The sequence below is a fragment of the Grampus griseus genome (assembly GCF_964374135.1).
Source record: "Grampus griseus genome assembly, chromosome: 5".
Lineage (NCBI taxonomy): Eukaryota > Metazoa > Chordata > Mammalia > Artiodactyla > Delphinidae > Grampus > Grampus griseus.
In genome coordinates this window covers 60,365,591-60,384,084 of record NC_138998.1, presented here as the reverse complement: position 1 = coordinate 60,384,084, position 18,494 = coordinate 60,365,591, and the positions used below count along the sequence as shown (strand labels likewise).

The 18,494-nt window shown below is 44.9% G+C and overlaps 1 protein-coding gene across 4 annotated transcripts in view; it reads left to right on the top strand.

Moving 5' to 3' along the window:
- Positions 1 to 688: 688 nt before the first annotated feature.
- The window catches only part of KLHL6 (kelch like family member 6), a gene marked incomplete at both ends in the record, with an annotated part of 56,555 nt that continues 38,749 nt past the window's right edge, over positions 689 to 18,494 (top strand). For 2 of the 4 annotated variants that reach the window (XM_082655040.1, XM_082655041.1), the window contains one exon: positions 695 to 981. In XM_082655040.1, coding sequence (XP_082511166.1) covers positions 695 to 981 — 287 coding nt within the window. Of the gene's footprint in view, positions 1,032 to 18,494 lie in introns of all 4 variants that reach the window. The other 2 variants (XM_082655039.1, XM_082655038.1) reach the window with 2 other exon arrangements.

Below are 18,494 nucleotides of genomic sequence, written 5' to 3'. Positions count from 1 at the left end.
TGGTCTTCTAAGAGAGAAGACCCTGGGGGTGGAGTTTCTGGAGACCATTTCTTCTCTGCCCCCAGAGGCATATCTAAAACAATAGACATTTTGGGGGGAAGGGGAACATTAATATTTGCCATGACATTGTTTTCCCCTGAGCAGGGAGGAAGACAAAGACAGATGACATGCAGAGCTGATAGAAATGAGAATGCCAAAGGTAAGTGGGTTTTCCAAGGTTCCCAAGGGACTGGTCTGGGGCACATCATGGGGTCTCAGACTCCTAGGAGGAAGGAGGAGGAGGGTTTGGAATGTCCCCTGCCCATCCCATCATTGACACCTTGGGACACAGAAGCACCAGAAGTATGAATGTAATAACCAGAACCAGAGGCTTCCTGCTCACGGATGTGAGGGGGGTGGGGGAGGTGGACTGAAATAGCCACACAGCACTAATAGCAGACTCTGAGAAGCCACTCCTTTTCACTGGAGTGGCTTCCTACACAGCCTTCTAAGTAATTTCTAAGCTTGTGATGATTACAGAAAGAAGAAGAATAGAAGTTACTGGCATTTGTAGTAACAGGATGAGAAAGTGCAAGACTTCCTGTTATGTGTGTGTGACAGCTGGTGATAAGTGGAGGGCCCTGCACAGGAAATCCGCTCAGCTTCTGCAATGTGACCTGCCTGAAACTTGGGCACTTCTTCAGTCTGGATGTTGATGGCAGGACAAAGGGGCACCTGGACCATGGACAACGTGGTAGAGAAGAGTTTGGAAGGGCACCTGGCACCTTCTACAGATGAGCCCTCCCAGAAAAGGGGAGACCTGGTAGAAATCTTAAATGGGGATAAGGTAAAATTTGACGACACTGGACTCTCCTTAATTCTGCAGAATGGCCTGGAGACCCTCCGAGTGGAAAACGCTCTGACAGACGTCATCTTGTGTGTGGACATTCAGGAATTCTCCTGCCACCGCGTGGTGCTTGCCGCGGCCAGCAACTATTTCAGGTCAGCACGCCTAGACCAGAGTCAGATTGGGTGCAGGTCATCAGGGAAATGTGTATTGATGTGAGAGACCAGTGTAACTAGTTGGCTGTTGCATTTACGGTTTGTATATTTATTTCTGTTTGTGTGTCTATTCAAGATTCCAAAAAGGAAGCTATTAAACTTTAAAGTTTAGAATTTAAGTCATATTAAGAGAGCTTGCATCATTTAAGGGTAATGTTTATACATTATGGTGAACATTAATGTGTATATGTCTTTGTTCCAGAGGGTGGAAAATTACCAAAGTTATGGGGATTTTCCCCCCACCATCTGACTAGTGTGTTGGAAACATAATGCTGTCTTTGTTCACCAATAGATGTAGAGAAAACAACGTGACCACTCAAAGTTATCCAATGATCTGCTGAAAATTAGGGGCTTCTGTTTAAGTGCAGTGAATGGGTAGGAAGGGAAAGCAGTTACAAAGGTGCTTTCGAAGTGAGAGGCCACTAGTTACAACAAATTCAAGGGATCTGGGTTCCATCCCACTCTGCCCCTTCCTGAGCCTGTGACTTGAGGCAAATCACTTAATGCTCTGAGTTTCTGTTTTGTCATCTGTAAGATGGGGACAATAATGCTTACCTCTCAGGATTATTGTGATAATTAAATATGAGAGGGAAGAGGGTCTCACATAGTGCCTAGCATCTCGTAGATGCTCAATATATCTCTGTTGAAATTCTTCGCCTCATTCTTCTTAGTTCAGCTAAGAGCTGTGTATTGGGCAAAAGCTTGGGGGTAGGAATGTGGGAGAATCAGGAACCCAGTGAATTCCGCTGGATCCAGAGTTCTCCAGATCGATGTAGACATGGTGGGAACCAGTCCCCAAGGCAAATGTGGAAGCAAAAGGTACTTGGAAAACTTGAAAAAGAAATACTCTTGTAATTCTTCTTAATAAGATTCTTCTTAATTCTTTGTTCTGGCTGAGGAAATTAAAAACTATTTACCTATGTAAATATCATGGAAGGCATTTTATTTTTTCATTTTTTGATATGCTTAGGAGAAAATCTTTGGAATTCAAAAAGCAAGGTTGACAGATTGTTGTGGGACTGATTAGGTACCGTATGTACACGAGGCAAGAGGATATACGGGTTTGTAGGAAGCAGGGCCTGCTATATGCCAGACAGACAGTTATCTGATTTTATTTTTGCAGTAGCATAATGAAGGTGGCTGATATGCCCTTTTACAGATGAGGAAATGTAAACCCAACATTACATATCTAGTCATTGCTGGAGCAAGGATTGGGCACATTCTAGAAATTTTTGTTTTTATTGCAATACAAACTGCCCCTAGATTGGAGGCTTTATTCCACAAGAAGTATATAAAAGGTAAAGTGTAGGCACGGCCATAACACTGGGTTCACACAGATAAACACATTATTCACTCTACCAATATTGATCATATGATTTCACATTGATCACAACCCCTTTCAGAAATGAATGAGAGTCAACTTAGCTGATGTGTTGAGCACTCACTTTCAGGTTTAATCTTTTTGTTTTGGGTCACTAGAAAACTGCTATTATAAAATATATACCCGATTAGTGATTTCATTAGCTGCTTGACCTGGCTATGAAACAGGACCGCTGGCTCTGTGCTCTTAAGTACATCAGTGCTGTCTCCAGTCCTGGGGTTTCTCAGTCTAAACAGAAGGTGTTTGGGCCCAGGTCCTTCCAACCCTGCTGATGTAGGGTGCTTAGGGAAAGTGTGTGCCAGCCCCAGAGGCAGCAACGGGCAACGAGAAGTTGGAGGCGGCCATGCAGTGCACGTGTCTGCCTGTGGATGAAGAGTCTCTTCCCAAATTGCGTGGTTATGAAGGGAAATTCCTTCCATTCTCTTTTGATTCTCATTTTGGTATTTCCAAGGTGACTGTCCTCTTATAATGACCACAGTCCTGGAGACAGGATTCATTTTTCCGGTACTACTATTAAAAATAACTTCTGTTGCTGAACACTTATTGTGGGCCAGTCGCTGTGCCGCCTGTGTCACATACACTGTCCCACTTAATCCTCATGACAACCCCCCTGAGGTGGGGAGTTGTCTCCCCATTTCCAGATGAGGAACCAAAACTTGGAGTGTCTCAGTTAACGCAGTGCCCAAGTGGGATTTGGACCTAGGACTGACATTAAGTCTGACATTGCCTCACCGCCTGTCTTGCTTTGTTTCTAAGGTTTTGAAAAGGGTTGGTAGCCAAGTTCCTCTTATGCTCAGACTTTGAAAGGGCAGAGAGTCTGCTCTGTCTGAGAAGCTTCTGACATAGCCCTCTGTGCTCTGGAGGGCCTGAAGCTGTTTGTAAAATTATGTAGGTTTTTTTTTCTTTATTCATTGAGAACATAAATATTTTCCACTAAGTGAACCATAGTTTATTTAACCAATCCTCTATTGATAGACATTTGGATTGTTTTGAATTTTTTGCTATTATAAACAATGTTATAATAAATAATCTTATACATCATTTCATATGCATTCAGGAGTGTCTGGGGGTGCGTTTCTAGAAGAGGGTTTGCTGTGTCAAAGAGAAATGTATCTGCTGTTTTAATGGATATTGCCAGATTCTTCTTAATAGGGGTTAAATAATTTTGCAATCCCCATGGCTTTGCCAAAAGAGGATGGCATCTAATTTTGGGGTTTTTCCCAATCTGATAGATGAGAAACAGTATCTCAGGTTAGTTTTAATTTGTATTTCTCTTATTTTTTATAAGGTCAAACATCTTTTCATATGTTTAAGGGTCATCTGCAGTTCTATTTCTATGAACTCTCATTTCATAGCCTTTCAAACTTTTATTTATATCTTTTTTTTTTTTGCGGTACGCGGGCCTCTCACTGTTGTGGCCTCTCCCGTTGCGGAGCACAGGCTCCGGACGCGCAGGCTCAGCAGCCATGGCTCACGGGCCCAGCTGCTCCGCGGCGCGTGGGATCTTCCCGGACCGGGGCACGAACCCGCGTCCCCTGCATCGGCAGGCGGACTCTCAACCACTGCGCCCTAGGGAAGCCCCCTCATTTATATCTTTTTAAATCAAAATTAATTTTTATCAAAGTACTATGTACAAGTAGTTAACAAAGAGTCAAATAGTATTTAAAGGCTTATAATGAAAACCAAAAATTCCTCTTCACTTCCTCCACCCTTCAGTCTTGGTCACTAGAGCCCACCATTTTCAAAATTTAGCTGTTTCTGTTTCTGTTTCTTCTGGTATTATATTTATATTTCTACAAAATACTCTTATACTGCTCTTTCTTCATTTCTCAGGGTTAGACATCATTTATTAATTTTCTAGCAGGTCTGATAAGGATTTAGCACTTATACCTAACTCCCTTCCCTTCCCTATCCTCTCTCAATGTAATGTTATCACATTTTTCATACATTTGGATTAAGAGTTTACATTATATCTATGAAAACATTGTTTCCTGTTGAGCCAAACTGTGTTTTATGATTACATTTTCTTTCTTGTAAACCTTCTTGTCTTTCCTGAAGTTAATAACTCACTCTTTTTTCCATTTGCTTAGTTTTCGAGGTATCTTTTGTTCACAGCCTCTCCACAGTGATCTTTCATGTAGTCCAAATGCATCAGAGGATCTACCACTTCTTTATCTTATCACTTCCATTACCCTATACAGCTTCTCTGAACCTGCTGCCCAGCTGTTGTCTAGCTGCATGTGTAACCACGGTGGCTGTAAATAGGAACTATATTAGTAACTCAGACAATGTAGTTCCCTTTGGGGGCCTATTTAAAAGCCTGCAATGGAATGAGGAATCTGGGAAAACACGTAGAGTTGAGGCTGAGAAAAGGGTGAGGGGGAATAAAGCTTAGAAAAATCGAGGGAAGCACAGATTTAACACTTATAATAATATTTTTTTTAAGTGTATAAGATTACTAGTGTCTTTTATAAGATTGCTCCAAAGCTGCCATTTGTGTTTTGTCTCTGGACAGGTCCCCAGATCAAAGTCATTAGAAGGGCTTGTGCATCCTGCATACAGGGCCCCACTTCCCAAATGATCTCCATTTAAGCCAGTGGTTCTGTCCATTTGCAGGGGAGCAACTCACTGCAGAATATGGCAAATTCTGATGTTGACCCATGAGGGCAACCATGCTGTGATTCCCAGGGTTGGCAGAGGGAGGAGGGTAGTGCTGATGTAGGGAGGGGTCACTGGGCTACTCAGTCCTGCGTGATGACTGGCTCTTCCTCCATGAATATATAAGCTTCCAGGCTGAGGCTGTCAACAGCAAGCTCCTTTGTTGCTGCTCCTTGGCCCCTGCCTTGCACCTCAGTACCTCAGTCTCTGGGTCTGGTTCCCTGAAGCTATGATAAGGGGACTTTAACCACTAGCTACAAAAATCAAGCACAAGGCCAGGAATGGGAAGGGTATTGTGGGCACAACCTATGAATAATTATTCTGTATTAATCAATTACTGGATGACAGAAAGGGGGGCAAGAGGCTACTCATAATTTCTGTTTATATGTAATCCTTTGCATTTTCTCCATAACGACGTAAGATATCTAGAAAGGAGCCAGTAAGTGCAGGTGATAGAATAAACAAGGATGAGTTACAGCCATCTGGGTCTGGATTGAAAATCTGGCTAATGGCAAAAACATTGAGGATTGCTACTGCCACAGTGGGTACTGCTGATGAACTCAAATGGACTGATGATCGTACTTGGCATTGATTGGCACTGGGTTCTGTATTTTACACTTCGATATTGTCCTTTTGGCAGAACCAATATGGTGGTTAATATTTAAGTACTATATATAGGTCTATAATCTCTTATCTGCAGTTTCAAAATCCCCAAAGTGCTGAAAACGGAAAAGTTTTTCGTAATTTATTAGATGGCCAAATCCAACTGGAACCCCACTCATCTCCTCTTCTGAACCGAGAGGAGGCTACTTCGAGTCTTTATTATTTCACTTAGGACAACTATTCATATATTCACTGCTGAGTTGCTAATGTGTTCGATTGAGGAGTGCTGGAGGTACTATGTGGTATTCATGATATGGTAATAGCCAAACAATTCTGAATGCCAGAGCACATCCAGCTGCAAGATTTTAGGGTAAGGGATTATGGAACTTTCTGATAGAGTTAATTTTCATTTTGGTGTTGTTCTACCTTTTTTCATCTGCATATTTTAATATACTTGTAAACATAGTTTATGTATAATTTACATCTTGCTTTGCACCCTTTTTTCTTATAACCTTTCCCCCATAGTGCTTCATAGTTTTCATAACTACTATTTATTTATTTATATAGCTACCATTTTTAATAGAAGCATAATAAGAAAATCTTTCATCGTGAATATAGGTTGCTTCCAAAATTTTGTTTTTATGAAGTATGTAGTAACAAACACCTTGTATTAAGTACTTTTCACAGCTTGGAAAGTGGAAAGGCTAACATTTTTTTTTAGCATTCATTGCATGCCAGGAACTTTGTTGGATTCTTTTTCACTTCATTTAATCTTCACAATGTTGGCAATTAATAACGACAAGTAGGTAGCATTGTCTCCATTTCACCCTTCAGAGAATTCACTTTGCTAGGAAGAACGGTTTCCCCACTGGGATCCAAACTGAAAACAGACCTCTCCACTGGGCAGAAATATGGCTGTTAGGACATTTCCTGTGCAAGACCATTAACTCCCCTTCCCTGCCGTGCACTAGTGTGGTCTACATAAGCTGAAAATGAGGACAAGATGTAAAAATTATTGCCTCTGTGTGCCTGCACACACATGCACAGGCAGGATATAGTAGGAACACTCACCCAGTTTGTGTCTGGGGGCTGAGCTGACAGATGCTGGTAGCAAAGACCCAGCATGCCTTAGGGTACTGGCCTGGGTCAAAGGGCTAAGTGAGAAATCAGGAGGCAGGTCAGAGTGTGAGGTGAAGAGACAGTATGCTTTCAAAGTATAGGATCTCAAAAACCTGTGGGACATCATTGGGGCTGGAACCAATAGCTGTTGATATAGTGGAAAGAACACTATCTTAAAGTTCTGTCACTGGAATTTGAGTCCAGACCCTGCCCTTTCTTGGCTGTGCAAATGTTGGAGGAATTGTTTGGCTCCTCTGAGGCTCAGCACCATTATCAACAATACAGTGAGGCTGGGCTTCCTTGGTGGTGCAGTGGTTAAGAATCCACCTGCCAAGGCAGGGGACACGGGTTCGAGCCCTGGTCTGGGAAGATCCCACATGCTGCATTGCAGCTAAGCCCATGCGCCACAACTACTGAGCCCGCACACCTAGAACCCGAGCTCCGTAACAACCGCAACAAAGAGTAGCCCCCGCTTGCTGCAACTAGAGAGAGCCTGCGTGCACCAATGAAGACCCAACAGAGGCAAAAATAAGTAAATAAATAAAGAAATTTATATAAAAAACAAACAAACAAACAGAAAAACAATACAGTGAGGCTAATGATTTGTGTCTACCTATCCTGGTGAGTTATTGTGAAATACACATAATAAAACAGATTCACTCATAAATTTATTCACCTAAACATTTTATGCATGGTAATAAGTCATATTTCTTAGTTCCAAGGAATAGAAATCAATTGGCTGTTTTGAGAAGGGGATGTAGGTAGGTAACTCACAGAATCCTCCAGAAGGCTGGAGTACCAAACTCAGAAAACAGACAGGAGCAAGGGAGGCCAGGCAGTGGCCAAGACCACAACCTAAAGCCACCTAGAACCCTTGTGGGGAGGATTCCCTTGCTGCTGCAGGACCTTGGAGGCCAATGCTAGCACGGCTGTGGCTCCTGGCACTGCTGCCACTGCAGTCTCGGGCAACTGGAGGCTGCTGCTGCTTCTGTTGCCTCTACCAGAACAGGTTTTCCTCTGCTCCTGCCTTTGCACCACCAGCTCCCAGTTCATAGCCTGGTGTTGGTTTAGCTGATTGGTCAAGTCTGAGTTACACATGTTAGGGTATTAACTGTGACAAGCTGGAAAGTGAGCATCGGACTTTGCAGCTTCTAGATAGGGAAGTGGCTTCTGCCACAAACTACATCTCATTCAGAGGGAGATTTGCCACACCTCAGGAGGGTTTCAGATGCTGGGCAACCAAAAATTGCCAAGGGTCCATTATATGCAGCGACTATGTGACAGGCCTGCATCAGAGGCAGAATAGGGCTTAAAGTAATATGAGATAAACAAGTATTAGGGAATTCCACTGCTCTTGTCACGTATGCATCAGAGATAAGGATTCTGAGATCCTAGAAGACAAGAGGACAATTACTTGCACTTTCCTTCCTCCTCTCCCTCCAAATTGTGGGTAGCCCTGGGCATACCTGTGAGAGTATATGGCATCATCCATCATATATGGACTAGAATCAGGCTGAAAGTGTGAGCTACCACTGCAGTAGCTGGCATTCAGCACACCCTGTAAATGTTTGACATGAATAAAAACTTGATCTTCCTCCTGCAGGTTCTGTCACTAAGTGGCATCCTGGTCAGAGCAGGAAGTCCTCAAAGAGTTGGGAGGCCATTGCACAACTTTAGAAAAGGGAAGGATGATAAAGTGTGGTCACCATAGGAAAAATTAGAAGGAGCAGTGAGAACATCCAAATGCTTCAGAATGTTGCGGATTCAATAGGTCACTCATGTGACCATCTGGACACAGATGTGCTATGCCTACAAAGTGACTCCTGCAGACCTTTCTTAGGATTGGAAGATGCGGGGCAGAGGGTGCTGCCTTAGGGCAGAAGTACAATCAGGTCCTTTGAATTTGCAATAAAATGTAAGCTCTGTCATCTCCACCCTGGTGTCTAGAGCATATGGATCTTCTTTCAATCAAGAACAGAAAAAAATATTCTTCTCCAGTTTTTTTTTTTTACATCTTTATTGGAGTATAATTGCTTTACAATGGTGTGTTAGTTTCTGCTTTATAACAAAGTGAATCAGTTATACATATACATATGTTCCCATATCTCTCTTCTCCAGTTTTGAATAATGTTCCGTGTAGCATTCAACTAAAACACAACAGAGAAATACTTTCCTCATTTACATCTTAAGTTCTGAGCTTTATCCCTGCATCAAGTACATGGATATGTAACAGTCTCTTTATGAAAATGCCTTTACAGAACTCAATTCTACTATAGTAAATGCCAAACAGTCCCTGAGAAGAGATGGCCAGATGCAGAACATCTGTGTTTTTGGTAAAACCTCCTTGGACCTCACCATCCATCTCATTGCTCAATGTTCCCGTATTAGTCAGCATTCTCTTGGTGGCAAGGGATAGGAACTCAAAGTCAAACCAGCTTAGGCAAAAGAGGAAGGTATTTGGCCACATAACCAAAGCATAGGAAGGGCCGGAATGTAGCAGAGCCCAGGAGGAAGAGGAACAAAGTCCCTGAATGCAGTCAGGGAGATTTCTTCCCATCCATTTGGCTTCTCTCTCAGGTAGGATTACTCAGGTGCACTTCTGCCTCATGATGGGGAACTTGCCTGTTGGCAGCTCTGAGACTCAATTCTCCCAGCTTTTGTTCTAGGGATAAACTGAGAGGCTAGCTTCAGTTTGAAAGTCCCCAGGAAAGACTGATTGGCTCAGCTCCATTCAATTACCCAGTCCTAGACCAATCACTGTCAGGAACATGGGACACAATGGTCAGCCCAACTTAGCTCAGGAGTCTACTGTTGGACAAAGAGGTGAGTGTGTGTGTGTGTGTGTGTGTGTGTGTGTGTGTGTGTGTGTGTGTGTGAGACACAGAGAGAAAGAGAGATGTCTATAAAAAGGTGAGAGCTCCTACTTGAACCACATAGTTTGAGTGGGACCTGGGTGGGGAGAAGAGCATTTTCCAGAAAGAGGAGGAGGGGTACTGGACAAAAGGAAAAATAAATTTCCATTAAAGACGGATAACAGATCCTGGCTTACTTTTTAATTAGCCAACTTGTTATACTTCTGTATTCGCTTTGGCTGTCAGGAAGCTCAGTGCATCAGCTTTCCTTAGCCTAGGTTTCCGTGATATATTCTCCTCCTACTTTAATTCCTTAGTTCTTATCTTCTTTCTGTTGTTACTGTTTTATTTTATAATACCTCTGCTGCTTTAGTATAAGCTGTCTCAAGTTCTTTTGGAGAAGCCATTTCTGTATAAAGATAAATCCCCATTGCTATGAAAGAATATCATCTAGCCAACCTATATGTCCTCTGCCAGCTGTAAGGATTCTTTTATTCTTTTAGTACGTGTAACTTTTATGGAAAGCTTCAAGGCCACAATAATTGCAGGAGCGCTGACACTGTTATGACTTTAAAACACAGTCAGGGACTTCCCTGGCGGTCCAGTGGTTAAGACTCCTTGCTTCCACTGCAGGGGTACGGGTTCCATCCTTGTTGGGGAGCTAAGATCCCGCATGCCATGCGGCCAAAAAAAAAAAAAAAAACCACACAGTCAAACCAAAAGTTGCATCATAGCTTTTTCTGAGGAGACACTCAGGGATCTATAAAAATTAATGATCAGCAGCTTTGCATATAATGGTCCAGGTCTTGGGTCAAGTAAGAACTGACTGGCATTCAAGAGATCACATCATGAAGAGCGAGCTCAGGCTTGCAGGGGGCTGGTGTTGGGGGAATTAGGGGAGGAGCAGATGCCTGGTGAATAATTCCAGGAAGGTGAGGTTGGTGGACACAGCACACAAAAGAAACAGGACAAAGAGAATGGAGGGGCTTCCCTGGTGGCGCAGTGGATGAGAGTCCGCCTGCCGATGGAGGGGACGCGGGTTCGTGCCCCGGTCCGGGAAGATCCCACGTGCCGCGGAGCGGCTGGGCCCATGAGCCATGGCCGCTGAGCCTGCGCATCCGGAGCCTGTGCTCCGCAAGGGGAGAGGCCACAACAGTGAGAGGCCCGCGTACCGCAAAAAAAAAAAAAAAAAGAATGGAGATCAGGAAATTTAGGAAAGTTCTCAAATGACTGGCAGTATCCTTAAAGCTTAGGATAGCAGGTTGGCTTGGCAGACGATGTCTGTTTTACAGATGACCCCGAAGAAGGAGCGAGGGCGAATTCTTAGTAATTGCTGTGAAAAGCTGCACTCCTCCTGCACTTCTTCGTGTACCACTAGTGATCTGTAGGCCTTTAACTGAGGAACACCGGATCATATAACCTCTCTTAAGGTGCAAATATCTGGGGGTTGGGGGCACAAAATATTAAGCTTTCAGTACTATGGTGTTGAGTGGGTTTAGTGAAATTCCACCCACTTACCCATTCATGTATTCATTCAACTGGCACAAATTTATCAAGGCCGGGCACTGAGTGTACAAAGATGAATGAGTTATGGTTCTTGCTTGACTTCAAAATCACAATAAGTTGGAAGAGAGAGACAGGTAAATCAGTGTTTCAGTACTGGGAAATAAGGGATATGATAGAGCTCTGCTTATGGAAGGGGCATGAAATTGTTACGGACCCTTTAGAGTCGTGCCCCAACAAGGGTCCTCCTGCCTGATGTCGCTCGTGCCCATAGAACGAGACCGAGTTTGGTTCTGAAGCAAAGGAAAGGTTTATTCTTTGATCAGAGAATGGAGAAGTGCCAGCTGGCACTCTAGAGCACACACTCTCCCGAGAGGCCGTGGGTGGGGCTGCTTTTATAAGGCTCTCCTCGGAGGGGAAGGTACCGAGTTCTCACTGGGCTGGCGCAGGTGCGCTGCCCACACTCCGAACTGCAGTGCAGGGCACAGCATCTCTGCACACGGCCCACCGCCCTCTTGAATGGCGGTGTTGAGCGCAGCGCTTCTGCTCACAGTCTGGGAGCTGAGGTGTCCAGCGCGGTACTTCTGCCCAGGGAACTCTAATCCGATGAGTTAGGTGCAAGGCCTCTGCACACGACCCCCTACAGGCAAACTAAGCACAAAAGAAGACGTTAGACCTTATCTTATCAGCTAGATTCCATCTTATTTTTCCCTGGGGACCCCAGTGGGCTTTGCCAGTGACAGAGTCAGACTGGAGAAAAAGCAGTCAGCGAAGACTTCCTGGAGGAGGTGATATCTGAGCAGAGTTTTAAATGATGAGTAGGCATTGGGCCAAGGGGACCAAGAAAAGGGGAGAAAAGGAGCAGTGTTCCAGGCCAAAAAAAGCCACATCTGGGAAAGTATCATGCAGCGTAAGGACAGGGACCACAGGTAGAAGATTAAAGTTGGAGTAAAGAATATGTGTGGACCAAGAAGGCCAAGAGAGATGGGCAGGGTAGGATAGCATGAAAAATTTGTTGGGTTAGAATGGAGAGTGTGAAATGTACCTTATAGGAAGTGGGAAGACGGGGAAGAGTTTTTAATGAGGAGAGGGATCCAACCTCTCTGTTAACCCTTTGGGCGGTGATGTGGAGGCCCTGATAATCTAGGGAGACCCTCAGGTGGTTGCAGAAATTACAGGTAGAGGAAATGAGGTCGGAATTAAGGCTGAGGCCGTGGGGATGGGGAGACAGTCTCAAGTGACATTCTGAGTCCTCTCTAAGGGCCCTCAAGGCAGCCAGACAACAGAGAGCCAGACAGAAAGGAGCGGGGCAGCACTGGCTGGTGAGAAGGGGAGGAAGAAAGCAGGGCTGGGGGACTGGAAGACAAACTAAACTGGAAGACAAACCATACTTCTCTGAGCTTCAAGACTGGAAAGAGAGAGAGAAGGTAGTGTAATTTTATCAGTCCTCCACCCACCCGTGCCACCCCACTGTAGAGCCAAACCTGGAAACAGAACAAGTAATTTCTTTCTTTCTTTTTTAAAGACTTGTTTATTATTTATTTATTTATTTGCTTTATTTTTTTGGCTGCAGCGGGTCTTAGTTGCGGCACGCGGGATCTTCGTTGAGGCATGCTGATCTTTCGTTGTGGCACATGGGCTCTTTGTTGTGGTGCATGGGCTTCTCTCTAGTTGCAGTGTGCGGGTTTTCTCTCTCTAGTTGTGGTGCGCGGGCTCCAGAGCATGTGGGCTCTGTAGTTTGCGGCACTTGGGCTCTAGTTGAGGCACGCGAGTTCAGTAGTTGTGGTGTGCGGGCTTCTCTCTAGTTGTGGCGTGCGGGTTTCTTCTCTCTCTAGTTGTGGCGTGGGCTCCAGAGCACGTGGGCTCTCTAGTTGAGGAGCATGGGCTCAGCAGTTGTGGCACACAGGCTTAGTTGCCCCGAGGCATGTGGGACCTTAGTTCCCCCGAGGCATGTGGGACCTTAGTTCCCCAACCAGGGATCAAACCCACGTCCCCTGCATTATAAGGCAGATTCTTTACCACTGGACCACCAGGGAAGTCCCAGAACAAGTAATTTCAAAGTAACTCAAGCTCTGAACTTTTGTGTGTGTGTTTTTAACACTTTGAGGGAGAACACACCACAGCTATTAAAATCTGTTCCCCTCTCTTATCCACATCTCTGATCGCTGCTGGCTTTTAGGATATCTTTGTATGAATTTTAAAAAGTTCTGTCTGGGTGGACCAGTTAGAAATATGTGCTTCTTTCCCTGGGGACTGTTGCTGTCCACATCAGGGCTCAGGACTTGGTGAGTGCAGACTGGATGTCAGCCCCAACTCTGGCCCCATCTGGGCAGCTCTGAGGGTAGCCCAGCCTGAGGTAACTCCTCCTTTGCCTCTTGCTTCAAAACTCCTCTCCATCCCCAGCTAGAAGATCTCCTTTCGCCCTCCCACTTTCCTCTGGATTCTGTATCATAAAAGCCCAAAGAACAGGCCTGGCAGTCCGGATTCCTCTGTGGCAGCTGGTGGTGGGAGAAGTCTGGAACACATTTATGATCATCTTTGCCCTGTCACAGTAGGGATAACTTTTAGGACTGGGGAAGCCTCAACATTTGAATACCTTGGAGTGAGGATTGGGACCAGTTCGCATGTTTTTAAGTGGTCAGAGCCAGGGAACGCTCAGAAAAATCTCTAAGCAGAGGCTGATCCTTGATTTCTGGATAATGACATGGAGGCCATAAGGAAACCAACGTGGGGTACTTGATGGGGGGGGGGGTGTTGAGATGGAAAATGTTTGGAAAAAGAGAGTGACAAGGAACCTCCGGGGCAACAGCCTAGTCAGGGTGTGACAGTGGATTGTAGGCACAAATGTTGACTCCCAGACTAAGGGAAGTGAGAATCAGAGCAGACCTCATTGAAGGGGGTTGTGAGGGAAGCGGTGTTTCGTTAGCAGAAGCCAGGTTTCACCTTTGGGCAAGGAAGTGGAAGATGTGCAAAAGCAAATTAAAGTGAAGAACAACCACCATGTTTTGTAATGTAAAATCTCAGGTAGGAAGGCTTAGGATAAACACCGTGGGCTTGGGGTTCTGATTTAGAAAATCACTGGAGAATATAGTTCTTCACACACATACTTTGCTCCAGTCAATTGGTCTTGGAGGTCCTTGTTATTTATTCTCATGGCAGTTAGAGGAGAAATGTGGGTTTGGAGACAAGGGGAGTCCACTTGGCCTACAGGAGCAAGTATAGGACTGAGCTGCACGTGTAGCTTCCTTTTCATCCATCCATCCATCCAACAAATATTGAGTGCCTACTGTGGGCCAGTAAATAAGAAGTGAGAGAGAAATAAAATCCAACCCTTGCCATTAAGATCCTCATGAATCTAATAGAGGGAAAAGACACATTAAAAATAGGCCCTATAGAGTGTACATAGAGAGTCCTGTCTGCAGCCCAAAGGTGTTGATGTAAACAGAGGCACATGTTGGAAACTGCTAGCTATTGATACATCATGGGATGGGGAAGTGGGTGCACAGATCAGACTGTGAAGAGCCTTGTATAGCAATGTTGAGAGTACTTTAACGTTTCTTTTTCTGGGCACTTTTTATTTAGTCTTCTTTAGCATTTGGTCCCAGTTTTTATTCAGGATTTCTCTTGTCCAGTTGTGTCGGTCAGGACTGTGCATTGCAAATGGCAGATATTCAGTTCCAATTGGTTCAAGCATATAAAAAAAGAATTTATTTGCTCACATGATTTAAAAGTCCAGTGGTATTGGTTTCAGGGTTAGTTGGACCATTGTGCTCATATAATGTCATCAGGGCTCAGTTTCACAGTCTGTCTCTTGTCTCTCCTTTGTGTTGGTCTCTCTCTCAGGGGGCTCTTTACACATGGAAGCAAGAAGGTCTCTAGCAGCTCTGAACTTTTATTTCTCTCAGCTCAGCAACTGCAGTAGGAAGAGAGCTTCTCTTTCCCAATAATTCCAGAGAAAGTTCTGGAATTGGCTTCAATTTGACTGGCTTCTTCCTGGGCCCATCTGTGACCCAATCACTGTGGCTTGGGAGACATCCTACCAGACTGGTATTGCAGGAGGGGTCGTTCCCCAAAGAAAAATCTGGTTCCTCCTCCTAAAGTGATTAGGAATGATGTTGGGCAGCCAAAGCAAGAACTTTCCGTTATGTCTTTGTGGCTGAATCATTGCTGAATTCTGGCCACAAGCATTTGCTGTGACTGATGTTGAGCCTGTCTGACCCTGCAGGTCAGTACAAGCCCTTCTTTCTGTCACAAATTTGGATGGGCTGAGGCCATCCACGGCATGCAGAGACCTCAGCAATGGTCCAGTAGGGCTGAGAGGGACTCTGATTCTATAGAAACATGGCTGGCATTCTGGTTCCCTAGGGGTACATGTTCAGCATCCTTGAGGAACGGTGAACTTGGGCAAGGAGCTTAGTAGAGGCAGTTCTTTTGAGGTCTGATGATGTTTAGAGTCAGGCGGGGGCAGCTCTGGGGTTCCAGCTCGTCTGTCAGCTTGGAGCAAATACTGAGCCAGCAGCTGTGAATTCAGGGAGCTGACTCCAGGCCCCAGAGAGAGACAACAAAGTGCTGTTACTCATGTCTCTGGAGTGGAAAGAGAGGTGCCCATGAACCTCCCAATCCTCTGAAGGCATCCCTCCAGGTGTGTGAGATTCGCATGTGCACAGCAGATTAAGAACAGGGAATTGTGCACTGTTTGTGACTATAGGGTTTTGCCACCACATCCTGTTTCAGAACTACTAGATCTAATGAAATGGGTTACTTGAATATAAGCTGCAGGGGCTCTGTATAAACAGCTAAGTTAGAGAAAGACTTAAGAGGCCAGGACAAGACCTGCTTCCATCTAAAACCTCACCAGGTTGGGAAGTGGAAGAGGAGTACTACCCCCATCCCCACTTCCAATTTGGGGGCCAGCCCTAGGCCTCATGGAATTCTAGGAGGGCTGGATCTCAGAAGATGAGCATCTACAGGGAGGGAAGACTTTCAAGGACATGTCTGTCCCAGAACCACAGCCAGTTTCCTCGACCTGGACCTTTGTCCAATCTCCTCATTCTCAGGGTGAGCCAAGGGGAGCTGGGTTGGAAAGTGAGGTGACCTCCCTCTAGGGCATTGGTTCTTAAACTTTGGTTTGCAAAACAATTATGGGCGGGGGCCGGGTGAGCCAGATAACGTTCATATTCCCACTGCCAGAGATTTTGATTCAGTAGGTCTAGGGTGGGTGAGGTTCAGAATTCTGCATTCTTAGCAAACACCCCAGGAATTCTTATGCAAGCTACCCATGGAATATACTTTGAGACCCACTGTCCTTGAGGTTGGAGTGTCTGCAGGCCAAGGATGTGGGCAGGACTCATGTGTTGGGACAGGGTCTACATGGTAGGGCTTAGGGAACAGCTTGAGGTCAGAAACTTGGCTGAGCCAAATGCCTACATACATCCTTTGTTTAGGAAATGGCAGGTGGAAGGTTTGGTGTCTTCAGCTTAGAGGTGCTGGGGGACTATAGTGATGTCATCCCTTGCTAGGTCACCCTTGCATCTGCTGACTCCCTGCTTCCTTTGGAGTGGAAACCCCTTTGATTGGCCATATTGGGTTTATATCCAATAATCCTTTCTTAACAGTATAATGTTCATTGAGCAGCACATGATTACTAATTTAAAAATATTTTTAGCCAATGTATACATATAGACATATAACCTTAAGTAGAATTTAACTCAGTTTGCAACCAGTGTTAGAGCTATTTCCAACCCTGAATACCTCACTGATGCAGAAGAGTTAGCTCCTGGTATGAACGGGATGGCGAAGGGATTAGAAGATGAACAGAGCAGGGGTCAGCATGGGTGGAGCTGGTCTAAGAATGAGAGAGTGGGGGTGGTGGAGGTGAATATTTGTTTATAGGACTGTGATTGGGGTTAGAGGTTCAGGAAGCAGGAAGTTCAGTGGCAGGTGTGCAGGCCTGGGGAGGGGGTGGGCCATAGCGAAGCTGGGCTGTTGAAAAATCCTGAGTGGACGACATTTAGAAACTGTTGCAGCATCAAGAACTCATTGAATTTGTGAGTGGAAAGTTCTCGTGTGGGTGTGTCCTCTTTAAGCTCCAGGCCCTAGACTCGATTCTCTATGGGCAGCCTCTTCAGCCTCATCCTTCAGAGAGTGTTTGATAATTCTTGGAGGTGCAGATTCCTGTCAAAAGCAAACATACGAGGGCTAGAAGCACAAGCTCATTCATTCATTTATTCTCTCTCCAGATATTTACTGAGTCTCTACTAGGTTCCAGGCACTATTCTAGCCTCAGGGATATAGCATTGAACATGGCACAACCCCTGCCCTCACTCAGCTCACGTTCTAGCAGGGAGACAATTATTAAACTTGCTAACAATAGATGTGTAATATAATTTCAGGTTGTTACAGGGTTATGAAGAAAAATAAAAGAGACGATGTTAGAGAGTGACTGTCTTAGACTGAGCGTCAGGGATGGTCACCCTGAGGAGAGGACATCTGAGTAGAGACCTGAATGAAGTCGGGAGTGAGGTTGGCAGAGCTTGGTGGGGAGCGAAGCCCAGGCAGAGTGATGGGGCCATGGCCTGACTTCATTCCAGGAGACTATTGGGCCCATGGCTGTCTTCATGGCTGTTGTGGAAGATGAGCTCTATTTCGGGACTGGCACTGACTCACTGCTGAAGTATTGGGCAACTGACTCCCTACTCTGAGATTATTTCTAACTGTAAAAAGAGGATCTTCATAGCCACCTCTGTTTTACAAGAATCTCATGAGACTTGGTCAGTGTCTGTCTAGAAAATATTGTTATTACACAAAAATTTTATTTACCTCCTGTAAAAGCTAAGGGGGAAATGGTTAGTAACTAACCCACCTGTGCTCTTGGGGAGCAAAATGTGGTCTGGTTCACTCAGTGCTGACACTTAGTTTGACTCCCTAAAAATGGCTTTGAATTACTGCTGATTTTCTTGATTTTAGTGCACTGGTGAGCTCCAGATTAAGAGCCCAAAGTCCTAGGTTCTTGTCCCCATTCTATTGCCGACAACCTGTAGGGTCCTAGGCAATTCACTTAACTTTTACCTCAGTCTATCACCTATAAAATGGGTATAATAATCAAAAGAGATGATGCTGTTTGCCCTACAAAGGCTATACCCATAAATGTGAGAGATTACTGTTATTAAAGTGGAAACCTAGGGATGGCCCATTTTGCCCAGGGGCTCCCAACTTTGCTAAAGTGTATCCATGGATCTCCTAGAGAGCAGCAGGAGGCCTAGGAGTTTGGTCTATGAGAAATATGTAGTTTTCTCCTTAGTTTCATGCTATCTGTGTTCAGCATGGTGTCTGGGGCC